A 17,073-nucleotide genomic window follows, 5' to 3' on the forward strand; every position below is an offset into this window, starting at 1 on the left:
CAGCTGGGAGTCGGGCCCTCCCCGGCACCCTGGGTGCAAGTGGGACAGCGTGGTGTCAGTGCAGAGGTGGGCGGGCCTGGGTGCGCCTCACAGGGCACTGCTTCAGGACCCTCCAACCTGCCTTGCTTCTCCTCTGCAGGAAACTGTGCCAGCCGCAGAGCACAGGTGGCCTCCCTGGGGATCTCGCTGCCAACAGTCCTCCAGGCGAGCACGGGAGCTCAGCCTCGCCCCCTCAGGTAGGAAACCCGCCCCCTCAGGTAGGAGTGGGTTAGGGGGAGGGTGGGCGGGTTTCAGCAGAGGCAGTGGGCCTGACCTTGCTTGTTGGGGAGCCTGTTGGGCCTCTGACTCGGGGCTGGCGGGGCTGGCGAGTTTTCTTGAATGAGTAAGCAGCTGACTGGGGGCTGGGTCCCAGGCCTGGAACCTGGATCTGGTTCTTTGGGTTACCTGTCGGAGTAGTGTGGCTGAGGGCGCGCGGGCCGCTGGCCACTCTGAGCCTTGTGCTTCCTCTGTATAGTGGAGGCCTCTGACTCCCAGGGCTGTGGTAAAAATCACTTGTGTCCCCCAGCGGGACCTGCAGACAGTGGCCACTGCCGTCTTAGTGGCTGGGAGGGGCATGCAGGGAGGGCCCCGCTGTCGGGGGCTTGATCTTCAGCAGTGGGATCCCTCACCGTTGTTGGAGCTGTTTGGTGAAAGCTGTCTCCTCCCCCCGAGTGCTCTGACCAGTGAGCCCATGTCTCCGTCCCCTGCTTGGCCGGCCGCTCTCCTCCTCGCTCTTCCTCTCCCTAGAGGCATCCGGCCTAGGTCCTGAAGCCTTCCAGCGCACCCCGTGTCTGGGGCGTGGTAGACAGGGCCTCATTTCATTCTTGTACATACTGCCGCACCCTGGGCCCAGGCCGTCTGGTCTGATCTGGCTCCATTCCTCTGCTCTGGCCTTGCTTTCCGGACCTCAGTCTTCTCCTTTGTGAGATGGGGATGAAGCCTACACCATGTGACGAGTGCCATGGGGATCCAAGGGCCCTGGGGAGGATGGTCCTGGCCTGTGGGGCCTGCCCTATGTCACTCAAACTGGGCTCCATTGCTCTTACTATCATCAAGGGGAGATGCCAAGCACAGTAATGTTTTAGACCAGTTCCCAGGGGTGGCTCTTAAGGGCTGAAGCAGGACCACTAATGACCCAGCTGCCCTTTCTCTGCTCTGGTGGCCTGTGGCCCAGCCAGGTCCCTGGGCAGGCAGGCCCCATGAGCTCCGGGCTTCACGGGCCTGGTGTGGTGTTTGCGCGCCCCCTTGTGGTCGGAGTGGCCCCTGCCAGTGGGCACTGGTTTCCTCAGGGCCTGTGGTGGGGGATATTGGTCAGCTCAAATTTGGCCTGTTGCCGCCCAGCCTCTCCCTAGGGGACCCAGTGACTCCAGTCACAGGCTCACTTCTGAAATTATCTCCTTTCCTTCACAGAAGCGGCCGCAGCCTCCCGATTTCATTGACCCTCTGGCCAACAAGAAACCCAGGATATCGCACTTCACCCAGAGATCTCAGCCCACAGTCAATGGGAAGTTGAGCACGACCCACGGCCGTGAGGCCCTGCTGCCCACCCCAGGCCCGCTGGCTGGTACGGACACACACCTGCCCTTGCGACTGGAGCCGCCACGGGCCCACGACCCCTTGGCCGATGTCAGCAACGACCTGGGCCACAGCGGCCGGGACTGTGAGCATGGGGAAATGGCCGCCCCAGCCCCTACTGAGCGCCTCAGCATGCCCCTGCTGACGGACTGTGCCCAGCCCAGCAGGCCCCACAGCGGCTCCTTGCACGGCAAATCCAAGAAGAAATCCAAGAAGCACAAAGACAAGGAGAGGGCAGTTGAGGACAGGCCCCGGGACCGGCCACTCAACCAGATGCCAGGCCCCCTTGCAGCCCCTCCAGTTGCCCCACCAGTCGCCCCGGGTAGGTGCCAAGAGGTCGAGGGGCAGAGGGCTCTGCAGAAGAGGGGTCACTGGGAGCCTGAGCACTGGCCCTGTGCCCACGCACCCTCACTCACAGGATGCCGAGAGGGCCGCCTCCTGAGTCCCCACTTCAGCCCACCCCGCTCATTAAGGCCCTCTGTGTCCTCGCACTGGCTCGCGTGACTGCCCTGGAGGTGTTGTTCTCGAAGCCACCTACAGTCATGTGTGTGCCAGGCCAGCCCTGGGGACCAGGGACACGGAGCCTGATGGAGCTGCGGCTCACAGGAGGGGATATTTCACAGGGAGAGGAACAATTCCAGGGCGCGGTTCTGGCTGCAGGGAGAGCCCAGACACAGAGAGCACACACAGGGGTCTGGGGCTTAGGGATGGCCCTGGGGGGACAGGACTGGGTGGACGGGGGGTCCCTGGATCACTGTGGACCTGCTGTGACCTGCTGAGCAAACGTTTGAGCCTGCAGAGAGAGGGTCTGAGAGGTGGGTCCAGGAGGAGGTGGGAGACTGTCTAGTGAACAACAGGCGGTAAGAGCCAGAACAAGGTCTCGCACTTGCAGCCTGTAGGGAAGCTGGCAGTCGAGAGACCATCAGCGGGATGAGGGATGTGAGGCTGCTGTGACTGTGTGCTGACCAGGGAAACTTGAGGGCCTGGGGCACTGGGGAGGCTCATAGGGGCGGAGTCCTCACCCCCAGAGCCTCCCTACTCCCAGTTACAACCCCAGGCATCTGAGCTGAGCACCCCTTGTGGCTACTGTCAACCCCAGAATAACTCTGGAGGCTGCAAACGGGGAATTGGTTTCTTTAGGGTCTTAAGAATGACCATTCGGGAGACATAGGTTCAGGTGACCAGGAGAGAGAGTTCTCAGGAAGGGCAAGAGTTGAGTTTATGAAGAGCAAAAGCCTTGAGTTTGTTAAAGGTTTCTGGTGAGAATGGTTTAACTCTGACGCAAGTCAGACAAGTCAGAAAATATTTGTTTTCGGTTAGGGGTCCAGTAAGTCGACCGTATCACGCTTGGTTTGAGTGTGGGGGTCTGATAAGTAGATCAGCTGTCACGAGTTCCTGGCAGATGACTTCATGGGGTCAGAAGGTCAGATTCCATGCAGGCTGAGCCCTGCACAGGTCACACTTCCGTAATGGCTTCGTGACTCCCTTTTGAGAGCGCTCTCTGAGCAACACTGCTTCCGTTGTGATTCTCCCCTCACGTAATTCAACCTGATCAGCAAGCATGTCACAGCAACAGAGGCATAGCCCTGCCAGCCACGCGGGCCATTTCACCTGTTGCAGCCTTCAGATTATTTCCTCAGGAGGCTCCCCAGCAGGGGGCATTCCTGGATCAGGGGTGGAGCCCCTGTTCCTTAAGGCTTTTGAGTTTGTCCCTCAGCTGTCCTCCAGAAAGGCCATGCCAGCTCTGTCAGTCCTCTGGGACCCCTCGGCCCTGCCGCATGCTAGGCTTCCCAGAGGGAAAGGGAGCCTGGCTCCCTGAGCATAGGCCATCTGACCTGGGTCCCGCCCAGGGAGACAGACCTGAGCAGCTGGGCTCAGGGAACTCTCTGTCCCAGACAGCAGAAGCGAGTTTCCATATGCTTCTGGCAGGGTCTGAGGAAGTAGGACTATGGGGCCAGGCAGCAGACAAGGCCAGGAAGATGCTGCCCAGACAGGCCCCACAGGCAGGGCTCAGAAGGCTTTGGCCCCTGCCCAGTGTGTGTCAGCCACAGGCAGCTTGGCCCCAGGCCAAGGTGAGCAAGAGGTTTGGGATCAGGAAAGCCAGGAAGTAGGGACCCCAAGGGGGAGGAAAAGGACAAGTGAGGCATCGGAAGTTGGGTATGGCACCAAGTGATCCACCTTAACTGGCCTCTCGGGCAGCTCAAATGATAATGATAATAGGGGGGTGGGAAGCCTACCTTTCCTCCCAAGCTCCCACCACACACAGCCTCCTGCTGTGGCTCTTTCCTGGGTGGGGGTTTGTGCAGGCTAGAGCTACCCACCCACCTTTAACGACAGCATTGTTCCCTGAACATTTCCCATGCCTCGCTGGAGAGGGTTCCAGGTCGGCACCCAAGTTCAGAAGCTCCCTTACCCTGTGTCCTGTGAGGTAGCCCACCCTTCTGCATGCTGCTGTCTCCCTCTTCTGGCTCTGTGGTCCCAGCCCTGCCCTGTGATCACCTCTGACCCTGACAGGTGTGGCAGCCTCCTCCAGTCAGGCAGATTCCTCAGCTCAGCCCCCCTGTGCCCCCCACCCTGCCAAGGCCCCCCTCTGCCACCTTCCTCCCCCTGTGCTGCAGGCCCACTCCTGGGTCCTAGCCCACCCTCATGCCTGCCCCCAGCTCTCGCTCAGACTGTGTACCCTGCCTGTGGCCCAAGGGCGCCTTCCTCGCCAGGCCACATGCTGGGCAGGGGGTACTTCAGTCCATCCAGGCCGAACTCAGGCCTGCTGACCCCTGTGTGAAAACTGGGCCACCCTCTCTCATTGGTACCCAGACCTGGGTCCTGCAGGGCGAGCCTGCAGACACGTCCCTGCACCCACTGCCCTGGGAGGGGGCACACGGGCGGGAAGCAGCTGGGCTGGTGCAGGGGTGGCCGGGTGACAGCTTTGCACAGCCAGTGCCGGGGCTGGAGTGGGGCCCACAGAGGGTTGCCACAGGCTGGACCCCAGTGGTGTCCTGCCAGGTTGATCTAATTCTCAGCCTCAAGGTGAAGCACCCCGGGGCGCCTGACGTGCCTGGGCTGTGGGAGGTGGGAATGGAGACTAAATCTGCATGTTTGCGCCTATTGGGCTGCATCCCAGGGCGGCCACAGCCTTTTCAGAGACAACACCTGGATGGGGGTGTGGGTGGGCTCCGTCCATTGGTGGGAATCTCCCCTCGCACTGGATAGAGTATAAAACCACACGGGGGTTCATCAAACCGCTGATCCAGTGGAGGGCTGCTTTCCTCCAAGAGAGGCACCAAAATAGGCGCTCCGCGTATGCCGCAAAGTGATAACATCCCTTCTGCCTTGGGGTAAAAAAGGTCATCTGGAAGAAGTCCCCGGGGAAAAGGAGCAGACTGTAGCTCGAGTTGACTATAGCCTGGGCATGCCTCTGGTGCTGTCTCAGGACAGTCTCAGGTCACAGTCCCAGTGCTGTCCCTCTGATCTCGCAGTCCTGGGTCTGGTGGGAAGAATGGGAGGATGGGTGGGGTGGTCAGGCCAGGGACCAGAGCCTGCAGGGCCTGCAACTCCATCCACAGGGAGAGGAGGGGAAAAACCCTGACGGCCATCCAGCTCTGTCCTGCAGGGCCCGAGAATGGTATGCCCCCGGGACTCAACTGGCCAGGGGTCACCGGTTTTCATCTTCGTGGCCTTTTACATGGCGTCAGCAAAGGCTCTGGACAAGCTTCCCCGGCTTTGACCCTGCAGTGAACCTGTCCTTTTGGGTGCTTGCTGAAAACTGCGCCCACGATGCCATCTCTGCACGGCTGTGCTCTGGGGACACACACCGTGCTGGCTTACCACCTCTCCCACTGGCAGGGGGCACTTCCAGCTCCAAGCAGCCCCCCACGGTGGCCAGACGGTGCTCACTCTGACTCACTCCTCCTCTGCCCATCCTGGCTCCCTCTGCGTGGCCTCCCCTCTGAGGCCTTCAGACAATAGGGCATCAACCTTCTGTAGATCTCATCACAGACACACGAGGTATGGACTCAGGAGATACATTTTCTCTTTGTAGGTTTAAACGGGACCTGCAGTAGCTCGAGTGTCCCCACGTCGACCTCGGAGACACCCGACTACTTGCTGTGAGTACTTCCCTCGCCTGCTGCTCCCCACCCCCCGGCCCTGCAGGTTAGCAGAGGCAGCACTGACCCGATGGCTGTGTGTGTACGCCTGTCTGTGTGCACACACGTGCGCTGACGTGACCCCATGGCTGTGTGTGTATTCCTGACGGCCAGTCTGCTCGGAGTCAGGGCTGCTTCCTGGGTGGGGCTGGCCACGTGGTTGTGGACACTTCTAGGCTCTCTGCTGCAGCCCCCTAAGCCCCTCCGGCCCCTCTCTCCCATCTCCCCAGAAAATATGCCACCATCTCCTCCTCGGAGCAGCGCCAGAGCTACAAAAATGACTTCAATGCTGAGTACAGCGAGTACCGAGACCTGCACGCCCGCATTGAGCGTATCACACGGCGCTTCACGCAGCTGGATGCCCAGCTCCGGCAGCTCTCCCAGGGCTCTGAGGAGTATGAGGTAGCACCCCTGCCCTCGCACCTCCTTCGGCATTGCCTGGTGCCTGCATCCTCAGACATGTCCCCTCCTGTTCTGGGCGGGGGGCTCTGCCCGCTTCTCTTTCCCACTCTGAGTGATTCAGGCCTGTCCAGGGAGCTCCGCCGCCTCAGCCATGAGGCGCTGTAGGTGGGAGGTGACCCGTGGGGCTGGGGGTGGCCTGCCGAGCAGTAGAGATAGCCAGGAAACCAGGGGCTGGGGTGCATGCGCCACCCCCACCCCCCAAGCACCTGGGGGCTTCTCTGCAGCCCACTACTGCATCACAGGAGAACTCGCAGCGCTGCCCCCCCAGCAGGAGGGGCAGGCCCTGGCCACAGCCCACAGCCCATCTGCACTGCCACAGCCGCCGGGGGAGGGAGCAGCAGGTGGGGGGGTCCCTGGGGCCCCAACCCCCTCTCCCACCTAGGGCACTTGAGTTTCCCCAGCCATCCGGAGTGGGACCTCACCACAGGGGGCCTTGGGACACCAGCCTCCCCCTTGGGACCCCTTTCAGAGCTGGTTACCTGACGACAAGGCCAGCCCTGATGAATCATGGTGCCGGGTTCTGTCTCCCTGGTGGAGGCCATTTTGGTTTCCCGAGGAGATGGCTTGTGATTGGAGACACAGTGGGGGTTCTGAGGGTCTAGGACAGGCAAGCTCCCCCCGGGTACCCCCATCCTCCCATCTCCTTGCAGCCCCCGCAGGTGGTCAGAGGGCCTCTGCGCTTGGCCTTGAACTGGGCACCGGCCAGCTGGATGCGAGGGAAGGCGGCCTTCCCACCTGCTCTTTGCCTTCCTCCTGCCCCTCCCGCCGTGTGGCCTCTTTCGTGTCCCTGAGTCGCCCCCTTGGCCCTGCTCCTCCCCCAGCCTGCACCCAGCCCCTCCTCAGTACTCCCTCAGGCCATCACACCACAGCTGCAGCGATTGTCCCCAAGCATGCAGTGACCTGGCAGGTCACCGTTATCAAGGAGAAGGGGTCACTCCATTGGGGTATCTTGCAGATAATGCATTGTTCACTTTTTTTTTTGTTTTTCATCCAGACTACTCGTGGGCAGATCCTTCAGGAATATCGAAAAATCAAAAAGGTGAGCCTCCATCCCCTTGTGGGGGTCAGGGTGGGGTGGGATCAGGTGAGTGGCGCTGTGGTCTGGGAGAGGAGGGGGGGCGGGTGGGCCTCCCTGAGTTGGTCTCAGGTCCTCAGAGGAGCTCCTCCCCTGTTGATAGCTGAGGAGCTTAAGTCTATCCTGGGAGCTCAGGTGCCCCCCTCCCCTGAGCATCCCTGCACCCTCTGCATGCTCTCCCACTGTTGGTGGGCACAGCTCCAGGCCCTTTGCAGCTCCCTCAAAGGTCCAGGGGTGGGAGCACAGTTCCTCACCCTATCCTCGCCCCGTCTGAGTCCTTCACTGCTAGAGTTGGGGAGGAACCCTGGTCTCGTGGGCTCAAGTGGTCCCTGCCTCGGGCTCCCTGGCCGTCTCCTGGGATGTGGCTCCACCACAGCAGCTCTTGTTCCCTAGGGCTGAGTGTGCCAGGGTGGTTCCCGCCAGCCAGGCCCCAGCCCAGCATGGAAGGCTCGTGACCCACCTCCCCTCAGCCTAACCATGACCCTGTTTCCCAAGGTGGAGCCTGGGGGCAGCTCAGGGGTCCCTGTCATGGCATGAGGGCTCTGGCCTGTGAGTAGGGGCCGGGGGCACCTAGGTGGGGCGGCTTGCGTTGGCGTTGGGCTCTCAGCCCTGGCCCTGTGGGTGAGGCTCACCCCAGCCGCTCTCTTGTAGACCAACACCAACTACAGCCAGGAGAAGCACCGCTGCGAGTACCTGCACAGCAAGCTGGCCCACATCAAGAGGCTCATTGCCGAGTACGACCAGCGACAGCTTCAGGCATGGCCTTAGCCCAAGGCCACAGGGCAGGAGGTCCCACTCGACCAGCCAGGCCAGCTCACCTCACCGGGCTGACCCTTCTGGATGGTGGGGGAGCTGGGGGCAAGGGGGAGCTAAAGACAAGAAGAAATAGATTGATTTAACACAATAAACGTGAGGAAGAGTACAGTCATCTGAGCCAGCGACACCGGCTCTCAGGGGAGCCCACGCAGGCCTGGCCACCCACAGGTCACACAGACCCAGGTAGGGCGTCCAGCTCCCCTCGAGCCCCCCACCCCTCCCATGCAGTCCCCCTGCCTAGGACGGGCTCCCCAGGAAGCCCACCTCCTCGCCAGCCACCCCACAGGGGGCTTCAACTTTTTGTCAGAGAAAGACTCCAAGGCCGGCCTGCCTGCTTGCCTTTTCTAGTTTTATACAAAGACAGGCTACTGCTGACGAGACTCGAGTCTATTTTTGTACGAAAGAAAAAGCATCTTTTTTCTACACCTGTGCCTCCCCTCTTTGGACGCCCAGGGTCTAGACGCTGCCCTGTGTCCTTTCTACAGTATTACAGATGCTCTGGGAGTCTGGCCTTGTCTCTGCAAGCTCGGAGGAGAGAACTGGGGGGGCCGCCGGGGGCCCCTCTCCCGCGCTGGTCTCCCTCACACACCGCCTCTCCCTGGCTCTAAGTTGGGTGGGCTCGGCAATCAACCCCTGCAGCTCTATTTGGAAACCTCCAGCTGGCCCAGGAGCAGCTGCTGGGAGCCACCAGGCCCGCCTTGCTATTCCAGGCCCTCAGCTGTCGGGGGTCACCAGGAGCTTCTGTGCTTGTAGCCCGCGCTCTGCAGCACCGGCGTTGGATTTTATCTAGCTGTCTTCTCCAGTCTCCTCTGCTGCTCCTCACTTAGCACTGCTGAGGCCAAGTGGTCTCCATGTTCTTGACCTTGCTCCGCCCCTCAGCCCCACTTTGGGGTTCTGGGGTCGTCTTTGCAGAGCCACCACGGAGTTTGCACTCAGGGAGGGGCTGGGGGTCGAGGGAGCCCCCGGAGAGTGAGCTCAGAAAAGGTGCCTGATCCCCCTTCTCTGGGGGTGCTGGCCCAAGGACACCCCAATTGCTGCTTAGTCACTGTGCCTAGTCTAATGTCCCTGAAAGCGTCAGGGGGCATGTATGTGTTTGTGTGTGTGTGTGTGTGTGTGTGTGTGTGTGCGGGGCCCCGCCAGGGCATGCTGGGGTCTAAAGCAAGCGTTCACGTGAATTCAGAGCCACGTTCAGCGAAGCCACGATGGGGGAAGGCTGTGGGGCTGGTTGCAACCCACAGCCCAGAGGTCACTGGGGGGCGGGGGCAGGGGTTGCTGCCAGGATCCTAGTGAGGCAGGGAGAGCGGAAATGCTCGTGTAGACATGTCTATTTTTCTAAGCTGTGGGGGTGTCTCCTAATGGCTTCCCAAAGAGCAGTCATGCCTGCAGTGTCCCCACCCCACCCCAAGATCTCTGTGGGACCCCTGGGGTGCCCGGAGCACTGAGGAAGCTGATCCTTTATGTTTCAATAGCTGTCGTTTTGTTTTTCATTTGGGATGGAGGGGGGACAGGCTGAGCAGACCCTGGGACCCTGAGTTCTGTCGACAGCCGTCATGTATTCAGCCTGGACGTGCAGACTCGGGTGGCGCGGGGTCACTCAAGGAGGCCCCACCCTGGAGGGCCCACTTGCCCTCTGCCCTGGGGTCCAGTTCGAGGGACTCTCAATTGAATTTCCTCCTCCTCCTTGTTGTTTTTTGTTGTTGTTTATTTTCTCCTTTTAAGGAATTATGAAGCTAAGAGGAGTTTTGTGCTTGGGGCGGGGGTTGATGGACAAAAGTTCTGGCTGATTAAATATGGTCTAACTTATTGATACTGTTTTTTTTTTCTTTTAATATTGTACTGTGGAGAAAAACTATTTTGAGCCATGGAGTTGGTGTTTACAAGAACTTTTCACTTTTGCCAAAATGTTACAATTGAAAGACGTCTGCATCTTCAGTTTCCTAATATTTTCTTAAAAGATCTAGTGTCCTTTTTGTACACTAAACAGGTGAATGCTGATTTTTTTCAACCTACAATAAATTCACTGAACTGAATCTGTCAGCCCAAGCTGGGAGTATATATGTCATTCCCCAGGGGTAGGGGGGACTGGTTCCGTCTTGGGGTGGACGGGGGTCAGGAGGCCACCTGGCCACGGGGCGACCGTGGTGGGGGGCGGGCATGGGCTGAGCATGGAGAAAGCTTTGTGGGCAGCCTGCCACAGCCGCTGCCCAGGAATGAGGTTGGCAGGTGGAGGAGGGCTGACCTGAGGCAGAGGGCCCTGCAGATGCCAGAGCAGGAGACCAGCCAGCCTGCTCACAGGTGAGAACTGACAGAGACGGGAGGCGGAGGCAGTGGGGAGCCACGGCCGGCACATAAGCAGAGTGGTGCCCCTGTGGAGTGGCCAGAGTGGGCTGAGCCAGGCAGGGGGGCCCCAGGGTCAAAGCCCCCAGTAGTGGAGCCATGTGGAGCAAAGGGAGTACTTTATTTGGGCTAATGAGCTTTGGCTGATGGAAACGACTGAGTAGCAGCACTGTTTGATTATTCCTCCCAGGCCGCACACTGGGGTTGGGGTGGGGTTCCCCTTGCCCCCCCTCGGGGACAGGGGTACTGAGCTTGAGGCCCAGTGGAGACCCGTAGGCTCAGGACACCAACCAGAGAGTCAACCTTGCCCTGTGTTCCAGGTGAGGAGCAGAAGGCAGGGGGCAGTTTCTACCCTCCAAGGACACAGTGGAGGGGAATGTTTATTTTAGGAAGGAAAAACAAAGAATAAGACCAGGATTAAAGGGGTCCAGGGGTCAGGGACTGTGGGCCTTAGCCTCCCTGGTGGCCCTGCTGGCCACTGGCCTTGGCCTGAGTTCTGAGGCGGCCCAGGAATCTGAGGGGCGCGGGAGGGGCAGTCAGGCAGGCCCTGCGGGGCAGAGTGTGCCCTGTTCCCTAGGCAGCCTGGCCACGCTGTTCTAATGGATAAATCTGTCCCCACACCCCTGCCTGCTTCAGCCTCCTCTGGCCTCAGGCTCGCCTTGCCCACCCGCCTCCCGCAGCCTTCCACCGGCCTCCCCCACAGCCCTGGGGCCACAGGCAGTTCCCTGACCATCCTTCCTGAGCCAAAGACACCCCGAGTCCAGGTCTCCAGGGGACTTCCCACCTTCACGACCCACACCATGGCCACAGGGCTCAGGGGTGCCCGCCAGTCTCTGCCTCTCGCTGGACAACATCTGCCAGCACCTGGTTCCGTCAGCCCCTCCCGGACATCGGGCGGGCTCCGTCCGGGTGCTGGCACTCAGCAGTGACCGCGACAGTTCTCCCCTTGCCCTTGGAAGCCTGCGGTCTGGTGGGATTGGGGGTCCCTGGTCACTCAGTGCTCACCCGCAGGCAGCACACTCATCCCGTGTCACACCCCCAGCTGGTCCCTACTAGAAGTAGCAGTTACTACCAGTAGTACTAGGAGTAGCCGGAACTACTCCAACACAGCCCCTCCAGGAACCTGCCTGGACCTGCTCTGCCCACACCTCCTGCCAGCACCTCCCACAGGCTGCCCTGTGAATGCTAGGGTTCCCCAGGGCTGGGGCTTTTTACACAGTCCTGTGGTGTGACATGTAGCCTGGAGGGCTCCAGCTCCTGCAGATTCTCCAATACCAACTAGGGGTCGGACAGTTCCGTTCCCAGGTTATGGGGCTCAGGTCCCCACTGCAGACAGCAGCCTCGAGTCCTTGGCCACCCATACTTCTGAACAACCTGCCGTAAATCAGGGGTTCCCTCCCATCCCCTCAGAAGTTTGCTAGAATGGCTCACAGCGCTCAAGCAAACACTTCAACAGCTGAATGGAGGAGAGCAGGGAGTGGGGAATGGTGCAGGGCTGCCATGACTTCTCCCGGTGTCACCCTCCCAGCAGCTCCATGTTTTCACCCGCACCCCATTGTTTAGGAGCTACAGAGGTTTCATGATTGAATAAATCACTGCCCATTGATAATTTTTTTTTCTTCTAATTTTAGGCCACACTGCTGGGCATGCAGGATCTTAGTTCCCTGACCAGGGATCAAACTCCAGCCCCCTGCGGTGGAAGTGCAGAGTCTTAACTACTGGACTGTCAGGGAAGCCCCTGGCAATTAGTGATCAAACTCAATCTCCAAGCCAGAAAGTGGGACAAAACCCAAATATTTATTAAACCAAATGCCCTGTCCCCAGCCCTGAGGGTCTGCCTTGGCCCCCAAACTGCCTCCCTCCCCCTCGCATCCAGCCCTTTTTCATCTGCCCCTGAAACCAGTCCCCCAGGTTTTTGTCTAGGCAGCTCTTCATATCGTTCTTTGATAAGCGATGTCTTCATTATCTCAAGACACTGTCTAGCAGCCACCTCTTCCAGGCAGCCTGCCCTGCCCACCGCTGCCTCTTAGGTCCCTCTGGTTGGGAGTGCCCCCCTCACTTCTCTTTACTTGTTCTTGGCTGTGCTGGGACTTCATTGTGGTGCTCAGGCTTTCTCTAGTTGTGGCGAGCTGGGGCTTCTCACTGCAGTGGTTTCTCCTTGCAGAGCAAGGGCTCTGAAGCGCAGCCTCAGTAGTTGAGGTGCACAGGCTTAGTTGCCTTGTGGCATGTAGAATCTTCCTGGACCAGAGATCCAACCCATGTCCCCTGCATTGGCAGGCAGATTCTTAACCCTTGGGCCACCAGAGAAGTCCCCCCAGTTCACTCCTGACTCCCCCACAAGTGGAGCCCCTGAGGGCAAAGTCTGGGCTAGTTTTAGAGCCCCCATTCCCCAAGGCCAGGCTCTGACCATGTTTCCTGCAAACGTTCCCAACTATCCACCTTTTGGGTCAGTTCCAGGGGTGGAAACTTTCCAGCCGGAGGAGGCCGCTTGTTTTGGAAAGTTCCTGGGGGAGCCGCCCCCGCCCGCCTGCCGGGTTCCCACGCTCCTTTATCACTGGGCGCTTAGAGGGGCTCAGAGCTGTGCAGGCCTAGCTCCTCCCAGCTGGCCGCCTCTGCCCTGCCCATCGCCTTCCCTCGCTTCCCCACGGAACAGTCTCTCCCCCCCCGCCCCCACCCCAGCCCTGCCCTTGATAGGCTTGATAGCCCTCCTGCTACAGGTGGGGTCACCGGGAATTTACAGCGCCCCCCCTTACCCCCTCTCCGGGGCGAGCCCTGTGGGAGTGGAGAGTCGGCTCAAGAAGTGGAAAGAGGAGGGAGCCTGGGCTGGAGTATCAGGCTTTGAAATCCGATTCCTCGCTTAGTCTTCTGCCTCAGTTTCCCTTGCCTTAGTTTCTCCAGAGACGCCCCCTCCTCCAACCCACCAAATAATGAGTTTCCTAGCCTAACTCAAACTCCTGCCTCGTGGCTGGGGCTTGGCGCTCCTTTACAGCTTTAAAGTCCTCTTTCGTACAGTGGGGATAGGCGGCCGGGGGTCCTAAGTGACTCACGCGGGCCGAGTTAAGGCCGGGGGCCTGGGGCCCAGGTTATTTGCCCGGCCGGCCAAGAACCAGACAGCGGCGGAGGCTCGGGACCGAAAGGCCTCGAACCCGAGCCCAAGGTCGGTGCGCGCCCTCCCCGCGCCGCGAGCGCCCCTCCTCCCGAGCGCGGGCGGAGCAAGGGGCGGGGCGGGGGTGGAGCCGCGGCTCTTTTCTCTGGAGTTCGCGCGCCCCGAGCCCTAGCCGTCTGCCGCTGCCCCAGCCAACTCCGCATCGGTGAGTGTCGCCCCAGGAGGGGTGCAGGCTCCCCGGGGACAGAAGTCGGCTTGGCCCGGCCAGTTCTTGGGATCCCACTGACCTCCTGCCAACCCCGCGCCCCTAGATTGTCGCGATGGAGGCCGCAACTGAGTTCGTGGTCGAGAGCCCCGACGTGGTCTACAGCCCCGAGACCATCGAGGCGCAGTACGAGTACCGGACGACGAGCGTCAGCCGCGAGGGTGGCGTCCTTAAGGTAGGCGAGGGGCCGTCCGGCGAGCCACGGGGCTGGGGGAGTCAGGGAGCGGCGAGGGAGCGGGAACTGCCCAACGTCTGCGACCCCTGGCCCAGTAGTAGTGAGCGGGGAGAGGCCTGCGGCCCCCGGCTCACCCCGCTGCCCGCCCCCAGGTGCACCCCACGTCCACGCGCTTCACTTTCCGGACCGCCCGGCAGGTGCCCCGGCTCGGGGTCATGCTCGTCGGCTGGGGCGGCAACAACGGCTCCACGCTGACCGCTGCCGTGCTGGCCAACCGACTGCGCTTGTCCTGGCCCACGCGCACCGGCCGCAAGGTGGGGGGTCGGGTGGGGCTCGGTCGGAGAGAGGGCTTCGCTGGAATCCCTGCGGCGGGGGAGGGGCTCCAACGGAGGAGTGGGCCCACAGGGGGCGGGGTTTCTGGCTGCGGGCGGACTCCGGGCGGGGCTTCCACTGGGGGCGGGGATTCCTCAGGGGTCTTGCGGGGGCGGAGCCTAAGATGTGGGAGGGCTTCAGGGTGGGACCTCCCGAGCGGAGCGGCTTCCGCCTAGGCTTGGAGCTCCGAGGGGAGGTGCCCCCAAATAGGGCGGAGCTTGAGGGTGCCGGGCGGGGCCCTGGCCGGCTCGAGGCCCTCCCCACGCCACGCCCACCTTTCAGCTCCCACTACCGCCCCCCAGGAGGCCAACTACTACGGCTCGCTGACGCAGGCGGGCACTGTTAGCCTGGGCCTGGACACCGAGGGCAAGGAAGTGTTCGTGCCCTTCAGTTCGCTGCTGCCCATGGTGGCGCCCGACGACCTCGCGTTCGACGGTGGGCGGTGCCTTGGGCCGGGGGTGGGGCGGGAGGCGGGGCCGAGGCTTGGAGCCGGGCCGAGCTTGAGGGTACCCCCCAGGCTGGGACATATCTTCGCTGAACCTGGCGGAGGCGATGCGGCGCGCACAGGTACTGGATTGGGGACTGCAGGAGCAACTCTGGCCGCACATGGAGACCCTGCGTCCGCGGCCCTCTGTCTACATCCCGGAGTTCATCGCAGCTAACCAGAGTGCGCGCGCTGACAACGTCATCCTGGGCACGCGCGCGCAGCAGGTGCAGCCCCTCCCCGTGCCCTTTATCCCCTGCCACTTGTTCGTCCCAGCCATTTGTCCTCCCTACCCCCCGCACCTGTTCTCCCTCTTTTGTCCCTATGCTCCCATCCCGAGGGTCCAGCGCACTTGGGAAACTGAGTAGCCCAGGCCTCCACAGGTCGGAGGAGCCTGTACAACCTCCCCTCCCCTTCCCCATCCCCAGCTGGAGCAGATCCGTAGGGACATCCGCGACTTCCGGTCCAGCGCAGGCCTGGACAAAGTCATCGTGTTGTGGACAGCGAACACGGAGCGCTTCTGCGAAGTGATTCCGGGCCTCAATGACACTGCTGAGAACCTGCTGCGCACCATCCAGGTAGGTGTGCCCAGGGGCGGAGTGGGATCAGGACCAGCCCCCAAGGACTCCTCTGCGCTGATTGGCCCCCTCTGCCCGCAGCTGGGCCTGGAAGTGTCGCCCTCCACACTCTTTGCCGTGGCCAGCATCTTGGAGGGCTGTGCCTTCCTCAATGGGTCCCCACAGAACACGCTGGTACCCGGTGCCCTCGAGCTCGCGTGGCAGCGCCGCGTTTTTGTGGGTGGAGACGACTTCAAGTCGGGCCAGACCAAGGTCAAGTCTGTGCTCGTGGACTTCCTTATCGGCTCTGGCCTCAAGGTATGTGGGCCTGGGGGACTGCTCAGCCCAGGAAGGGGAGGCCTGGACCCCCGAGGGCTGGGCTTGTGTGCTGCGAGGCCTGCAGCTACCGCGGGTCCCCTTGTCCCTCCAGACCATGTCCATCGTGAGCTACAACCACCTGGGCAACAATGACGGGCAGAACTTGTCGGCGCCACCACAGTTCCGCTCCAAGGAGGTGTCCAAGAGCAGCGTGGTGGACGACATGGTGCACAGCAACCCGGTGCTCTACACGCCGGGGGAGCAGCCCGACCACTGCGTGCGTGGGGCGCGGGAGTGGGGGCGGGGGCCGGGGCGAGAGTGCGCCCCGCCGAGGGCAGGAACCCGTGTGACCTCGTGCCGCCCCTCAGGTGGTCATCAAATACGTGCCGTACGTGGGCGACAGCAAGCGTGCCCTGGATGAGTACACATCGGAGCTGATGCTGGGTGGTACTAACACGTTGGTGCTGCACAACACGTGCGAGGTGTGGGGCGCGAGGGGGCAGGAGCAGCAGGGCGGCCGGCAGCCCGGCCCACCTCCTGACCCGCTGGCCCCCTAGGACTCACTCCTGGCCGCGCCCATCATGCTGGACCTGGCCCTGCTGACTGAACTGTGTCAGCGAGTGAGCTTCTGCACCGATGTCGACCCGGACCCACAGAGCTTCCATCCGGTGCTGTCTCTGCTCGGCTTCCTCTTCAAGGCGCCACTTGCACCGCCCGGCAGCCCCGTGGTCAATGCGCTCTTCCGCCAGCGCAGCTGCATCGAGAATATCCTCAGGTGTGCCCCAGCCTTGGGGGTCCCCATCCACGGCCCGGATGCCCGCTGGCAGGCCTGTGCACAGGGCCTAGGGACTGCACAGCAGTCTCCGGTCTAGCCCCGCTGAGCCCTGATCATCCCCCCAGGGCCTGCGTGGGGCTCCCGCCGCAGAACCACATGCTTCTGGAGCACAAGATGGAACGTCCTGGGCTCAAGAGAGTTGGGCCCTTGGCCACTGCCTCCCCGGTGCTTTGCAAGAAAGGATCTGTGCCCACCGCACCCAACGGCTGTACTGGTGATGCCAATGGGCACTCACAGGCTGAGGCACCCCAGATGACCACCACCTAAGGCCATGGCCATACAGCTCCCCCATAACTCCTGCCCCGATTGCTCCACAGGACCCGACCCTTCTAGGCCCCCTGAAGACAATAAAGCCAGTGCCACTATGAGCCACATCTGTATTCTTGGCGCCTGCAACCCTAAAACCGCCCAACTCCAGCCGCGTCTCCATTTTTCATCAGTACACTCCTACCTCCCCTTCCCAACTCTGTTGCCCGAACCCTCCAGAGCTTTCCAGAACCGATCCCCCCACT

General features: G+C 61.5%; 2 protein-coding genes across 4 annotated transcripts in view; both read left to right on the plus strand.

Moving 5' to 3' along the window:
• The window catches only part of ELL (elongation factor for RNA polymerase II), a 78,262-nt gene extending 68,120 nt beyond the window's left edge, over nucleotides 1-10,142 (plus strand). For both annotated transcript variants that reach the window (XM_081496293.1, XM_081496291.1), the window contains 6 exons: nucleotides 140-236; nucleotides 1,450-1,936; nucleotides 5,654-5,720; nucleotides 5,990-6,161; nucleotides 7,216-7,260; nucleotides 7,948-10,142. In XM_081496293.1, the coding sequence (XP_081352419.1) occupies nucleotides 140-236; nucleotides 1,450-1,936; nucleotides 5,654-5,720; nucleotides 5,990-6,161; nucleotides 7,216-7,260; nucleotides 7,948-8,064 (985 nt within the window). In that variant the 3' untranslated portion in view covers nucleotides 8,065-10,142. The remainder of the gene's footprint in view (nucleotides 1-139; nucleotides 237-1,449; nucleotides 1,937-5,653; nucleotides 5,721-5,989; nucleotides 6,162-7,215; nucleotides 7,261-7,947) is intronic.
• A 3,506-nt stretch (nucleotides 10,143-13,648) lies between these two features.
• On the plus strand, nucleotides 13,649-16,929 carry ISYNA1 (inositol-3-phosphate synthase 1). Of its 2 annotated transcripts, XM_081496294.1 has the most exons (11): nucleotides 13,649-13,760; nucleotides 13,867-13,995; nucleotides 14,148-14,309; nucleotides 14,670-14,802; nucleotides 14,885-15,078; nucleotides 15,280-15,429; nucleotides 15,511-15,726; nucleotides 15,839-16,003; nucleotides 16,095-16,208; nucleotides 16,284-16,501; nucleotides 16,627-16,929. In XM_081496294.1, exons 2-11 carry the CDS (start codon nucleotides 13,876-13,878, stop codon nucleotides 16,826-16,828), a joined length of 1,674 nt encoding a protein of 557 aa, XP_081352420.1. In that variant the 5' UTR covers nucleotides 13,649-13,760; nucleotides 13,867-13,875; the 3' UTR covers nucleotides 16,829-16,929. The 2 variants fall into 2 exon arrangements, with proteins under 2 accessions (XP_081352420.1, XP_081352421.1); XM_081496295.1 differs by lacking the exon at nucleotides 14,148-14,309.
• Nucleotides 16,930-17,073: the final 144 nt, after the last annotated feature.

This window comes from Giraffa tippelskirchi, chromosome 6 (genome assembly GCF_054371585.1).
Source record: "Giraffa tippelskirchi isolate mGirTip1 chromosome 6, T2T-mGirTip1v1.2.pri, whole genome shotgun sequence".
Classification (NCBI taxonomy): Eukaryota; Metazoa; Chordata; class Mammalia; order Artiodactyla; family Giraffidae; genus Giraffa; species Giraffa tippelskirchi.